Consider the following 6,000-nt stretch of genomic DNA (forward strand, 5'->3'; position numbering starts at 1 on the left):
AAATCAAGTTATTGTAGTTATTTAGATAACCTAGATAATCTCTCTCATTCTCTCTGTCTGCAGCCCCCATGTCTAGGAGAAAGAACATACTCCACTCTACCTCCTGCTCTGGTTCGGGCGCCAGTGGCCGGTCTAAGGTACTTTACTGTATTACATGCTACACAGATCATACACGTGACGTTAGCTAGCGAGCTAACGTTTGATAGCTAATCAACAGTGCGCTTTAACTTACAATAAAAGGGACTTTCTGACTAAATTAGAAACTTATATCTGAAAATGGAGCTAGACTCTTACCCGTATACATGGATGAACGCTTCACGGCGGACTGGAACCATTTAACTCTGTTTTGTTTGGCCAGCGTTGTCAAGTCACTCCAGTTCACACTGACCGTGGTGTGTGCAGAAAGTAGCCCTAAACTTTTTCGATAGCGCCTGCTAAATTCAGGGCATCAATGTTGAGAAAATTAGCAAAACTTTTGTAGATCGATGGCTAACGTTATATATTTCAACAACGGCGCGGTAGAAACGACTGTTAACACATACTGAGCAGCTCACGTTATAAACAGAAGCATGCTACATTGCAGACCAATCCAAACTCATCTCCCGGCATGTCCAGCCCATCCGTTATCTCAGCCAATCATGGCTAAAAGGAAGATTCCTGTCTTTTCCGTAGCTAAACCAGCTTCCTAGTTTCCTGAAACAAGTCACATATTTGTTCCCAATAGTCAGTATCCACTACTACCTCTAGAGGTGCAATACCTCTTAGTTACGCCTACATACAATACCCGACTAATGGAAGTTTTCAAATATAACGTCTTATAAAGTTAGTTTTGTAGAGGAAACGGCGAATGCGGTATTTTAGACCGATATCATAATTACCTGCAAAGGTATTAACTTGGAAGTGGCTCTTTAAACAATAACTTTATCATTGCTGTTGTCATCCATGTCTTTAGATAATCATAGGCCCTCCTGACATGGTGACGCGAGGAGAGCTGAAGCAGAGGAGTTGGAGCAGCGCTGCCTCCCCAGCACATCCTGCTGGCCACTCAGACCACCGCAGCAGTGCCCAGGCAATGGCCATGGCCCCCTCCACCACCATCGGACGCTTCTCCGTGGTCAGCACCGAGGACGACGTCACCCTGAGGACCCGCAGCAGCCGCTACTCTGCGCCGCCCGACTTCTACCTGGATACACCCCCCTCCATGGCCAAACGGGGGTCACTGCCGCGCGCCTCCACTACCACTTCCATGTCTGTTGATGTTACGGTCCACGCACACCCACGCTTCCTGTCATCAGACTCGGGGGCGGAGAGTAGTCCCGCCAAGCTGGCCCCGGCCACACCTTCACGGCACGGCCACTCGGGGGAGCGAAGAGGAAGTGACCTCATGAAGAGGGCGGTGGCCTTCCTGCGCCGTTCGGGCCGTCGCAGTAGTAGTGTGCAGAGCTCTGATTCGCCGAGCCGGCAGGGGGGCGTGCACGGCTCGGCCTATGTCAGTAGTGACAACGACTCCGAGATGGAGGACTCGGATATGAAGAGAGAGCTGACCAGACTCAAGGAGAAGTAAGCTGTGTGTGTTTAGAACAGGGGTTCCCAAACTTTTTTGCTTCGTGACCCACTAATTGTCTTTTGAGTCGCAAACCACCATAAGGGTAGAGCGGTGAAGAAAAATACACAGACCAAAGATATATATATTTTTAAAGCAGTTTGAAAGCTAATCTCTTGCAATTCCACACAATTCTATAAAAACATTTTTTAAGCAAATTTTGCATTTTGACATGGTTAATGCTGTGTTCTTATTCTTAAACATTATAATAAAATCAATGAGGGACTGATTGTCTAGCTGTTACTTTCTTGATTGTAAATTCTCAAAGAATAGGTCCATTATCTTTTCTACAGACTTTCTATTTGATTATAGTCATTTATGTTTACACTGAAAGTGTTTTTCTTTCACTTATTTTAATTACATTTTTTGGGGCCATTTCATCCTGCGACCCACTTGGACATCTGCCGTGACCCAGAAGTGCGTCCCGACCCATAGTTTGGGAACCACTGGTCTAGAAGACCATTATCTGGAGGAATCAGGCACCTTACCCTTTATCTAAACCTATCTCTCCTCCCCCTCCCCTCCACCCAGGCATTTGAAGGAGATTTCGGAGCTGCAGGCCCACCAGAGAGGGGAAATAGAGCTGCTGTACCGAAGGCTGGGTAAAGCCACTCCACCCCCACTAGGTTTCTCCCACACAGCTCCCCCCAAGCGGAAGAGCAAGCACAAGCACAAACTGAAGGCTGGCAAACTCCTCAGTCCTCTGGTACAACAGCTGAGGAACGTCACCACCAAAACCAGTGATTCTAGCAAAACCAGTGAGTATGAGGGCACTGAAACCAGTCACTCCACTGATGGTGTTGAACTGCGAGATACACCTGGGATTGAACTTGGCTTGAACCCAGCTTGTCTGCGCAACTTAAGATTGCATCAGCCCACTAAAGCCTGGGCAGGTCCTCAGGTCTGAGGCAAGGTAACTCTCATCATGTGAATATAGTAGCAGGTTTAAATTGTAATATATGGGCCGGGGTCAAAATAATTGAACTAAATAGGGAACAGGGTGCCATTTGTGATGCACTTTGTCTATCTGTCCAGGTTTCTGTGTGTAATATTTACAGTTGAAATCGGAAGTTGACATACACCTTAGCCAAATACATTTGAACTCAGTTTTTCACAATTCCTGACATTTAATCCTAGTAAAAATTCCCTGTCTTAGGTCAGTTAGGATCACCACTTTATTGTAAGAATGTGAAATGTCAGAATAATAGTAGAGAGAATGATTTCTTTCGGCTTTTATTTCTTTCATCGCATTCCCAGTGGGTCAGAAGTTTGCATACACTCAATGAGTATTTTGTAGCAATGCCTTTAAATTGCTTAACTTGGGTCAAACGGTTCGGGTAGCCTTCCACAAGCTTCCCACAATAAGTTGGGTGAATTTTGGCCCATTCCTCCTGACATAGCTCGTGTAACTGAGTCAGTTTTGTTGGCCTCCTTGCTCGCACACGCATTTTCAGTTTTGCAAATCTTCTATAGGATTGAGGTCAGGGCTTGGCCACTCCAATACCTTGACTTTGTTGTCCTTAAGCCATTTTGCCATAACTTTGGAAGTATGTTTGGGGTCATTGTCCATTTGGAAGACCCATTTGCGACCAAGCTTTAACTTCCTGACTGATGTCTTGAGATGTTGCTTCAATATTTCCACATAATTTTCCTGCCTCATGATGCCATCTATTTTGTGAAGTGCACCAGTCCCTCCTGCAGCAAAGCACCCCCACAACATGATGCTGCCACCCCCGTGCTTCACGGTTGGGATGGTGTTCTTCGGCTTGCAAGCCTCCCCCTTTTTCCTCCAAACTTAACAATGGTCTTTATGGCCAATCAGTTCTATTTTTGTTTCATCAGACCAGAGGACATTTCTCCAAAAAGTGCGATCTTTGTCCCCATGTGCAGTTACAAACCGTAGTCTGGCTTTTTTATGGCGGTTTTGGAGAAGTGGCTTCTTCATTGCTGAGTGGTCTTTCAGGTTATGTCGATATAGGACTCGTTTTACTGTGGATATAGATACTTTTGTAGCTGTTTCCTCCAGCATCTTCACAAGGTCCTTTGCTGTTGTTCTGGGATTGATTTGCACTTTTCGCACCAAAGTACGTTCATCTCTAGGAGACAGAACGCGTCTCCTTCCTGAGTGTTATGACAACTGTGTGGTCCCATGGTGTCTATGTAACGGATGTGAAATGGCTAGCTAGTTAGCGGTGGTGCGCGCTAATAGCCTTTCAATCGGTTACGTCACTTGCTCTGAGACCTTGAAGTAGTGGTTCCCCTTGTTCTGCAAGGGCCGCGGCTTTTGTGGAGCGATGGGTAACGACGCTTCGTGGGTGTCAGTTGTTGATGTGTGCAGAGGGTCCCTGGTTCGAGCCCGGGTATGGGCGAGGGGACGGACGTAAAGTTATACTGTTACATCTATACTTGCGTACTATTGTTTGTACAGATGAACGTGGTACCTTCAGGCGTTTGGAAAGGATGAACCAGACTTGTGGAGGTCTACAATCCCTTTTCTGGGGTTGTGGCTGATTTCTTTTGATTTTCCCATGATGTCAAGCGAAGAGGTACTGACTTTGAAGGTAGGCCTTGAAATACATCCACAGGTACACCTCCAATTGACTCAAATTATGTCAATTAGCCTATCAAAAGCTTCTAAATCCAAGACATAATTTTTCAGAAATTTCCCAATCTGTTTAAAGGCACAGTCAACATAGTGTATGTAAACTTCTGACCCACTGGAATTGTGATACAGTGAAATAATCCGTCTGTAAACAATTGTTGGGAAAATTACTTGTGTCATGCACAAAGTAGATATCCTAACCAACTTGCCAAAACTATAGTTTGTTAACAAGAAATTTGTGGAGTGGTTGAAAAACGAGTTTTAATGACTCCAACCTAAGTGTATGTAAACTTCCGACTTCAACTGTATATTGGTCTGTGTAGGTGAGCCTACAGGGAGTCTGAACGGGTCTCCAGCAAAAGCTCCAGTTCAGTCAGACAGCAAAGCCCATTCAGGTACCAGTCACCTGGCTACCTCCATCTCTGAGCCCGTCCAGACCCAGCAGCCCTGCTCCCTCAAGGGTTCCCTCTCCTCAGACAACATTTACGCTGGAGCTGGACTACACGGAGAGGGGACAGGTCCACAGACTCCACCAAGCCAAGGTGACCCACAAACTACATGTTCCAACATGCAAAAGGAGATACTATCAGAGTTTCCAAAATCCGGTAACTTTCCATACATTTCCAGGTTTTCCAGAAATCCTGATTTGAGGATATCAGATTTCCTGCTTTTCCCTCCTGATTCTGTGAATATTCCAACTTGGATTTCTGGAAAACCTGGGAATTTGGGGAATGTGATTGGAATTTTGCAACCCTAACTATCTGTTTTATTACATTCATTTCACCCAAATGACAAGCAACAGATACAGATAAATATTGTGGGTCATACTCATGTTTAGAGGAAGTGCTGCAATAGGATGCCTTAGAAATATGTTTTATATGATGGAACACAAAGTTACATTGATCTTTATCAGGCATCTGTAGCCTTTAACATATGGTTCTGACATAGGTTGCTGTTCAAACTCATTTCTCAAGCGGGTTCTGGTCAGAGCTGTGTGCTCTTCTTACCCTGGTGTTCTGTGTCTCTTCTCCTCCTTTCCTCTCCTCCTCCTCTCCACAGGCTGGCCCACTTACCCTCCACCACCTGAGAGAGTGACCTATAAATCCAGTAGCAAACCACGCGCTAGATTCCTCAGTGGGCCTGTGTCTCTGTCTATCTGTTTGTATCTCCTCCTCTCCTCCATTGCTCCACCACTCCCCACTCACTCTGCTTCTCGTCCTCCTCCACTGCTCTCCTTCCTCCCCTCCTTCCTCCTCTTTTCATGTCTTCCTCTTCTCCTCTCCTCCTCGCCTCTCCTCCTCTTTACCCAGTGAGCCAAATTACTTTGAAAAGATGTAAAGATGACGTTGAGATGACGTTCATTTTCTGTTCTGAACGAAAGTTGAAAAGACGTATTTTCGGGATGTTGAAAATACATTTATACACATTTATACATTTATACAATACATATTTTTGGGGTTATTGTTTCTATGGTCATATTTCAACCCTACATAATTTAACTTATATTTAAATGTTAATGAAGAAAGAATTATCTCACATTACAGGAAAATGGAGCAAAATGAAGATTGCAGAATATTTATTATTGCTCCCATCTGTCACCTTTTCAAAAGCTTCAGAACTGGAAGTGATCATGTTTTCTGACAAGCAACAGAAAGAACACTTCAACCACAACGACATTATCAGTAACCGTTATGGAAACTCTTTACTTTCTATGACTGTGATATGTTTATCTACCTTTGTTGAATAGACTGACTGTGAGTTGCTCTGGACAAGAGTGTCTGCTCAATGAACTAAA

The 6,000-nt window shown here is 44.7% G+C and overlaps 1 protein-coding gene across 1 annotated transcript in view; it reads left to right on the forward strand.

Annotated features, from left to right (window-relative positions):
- Positions 1–5,543, forward strand: part of LOC120021828 (serine/threonine-protein kinase WNK2-like) — a 56,430-nt gene extending 50,887 nt beyond the window's left edge. The window contains exons 22-27 of the mRNA XM_038965682.1: positions 64–137; positions 953–1,560; positions 2,135–2,361; positions 4,529–4,747; positions 5,265–5,367; positions 5,516–5,543. Coding sequence (XP_038821610.1) covers positions 64–137; positions 953–1,560; positions 2,135–2,361; positions 4,529–4,747; positions 5,265–5,367; positions 5,516–5,543 — 1,259 coding nt within the window. The remainder of the gene's footprint in view (positions 1–63; positions 138–952; positions 1,561–2,134; positions 2,362–4,528; positions 4,748–5,264; positions 5,368–5,515) is intronic.
- The last annotated feature ends 457 nt before the right edge of the window (positions 5,544–6,000 follow it).

The sequence above is a fragment of the Salvelinus namaycush genome, chromosome 2 (assembly GCF_016432855.1).
Source record: "Salvelinus namaycush isolate Seneca chromosome 2, SaNama_1.0, whole genome shotgun sequence".
NCBI lineage: Eukaryota > Metazoa > Chordata > Actinopteri > Salmoniformes > Salmonidae > Salvelinus > Salvelinus namaycush.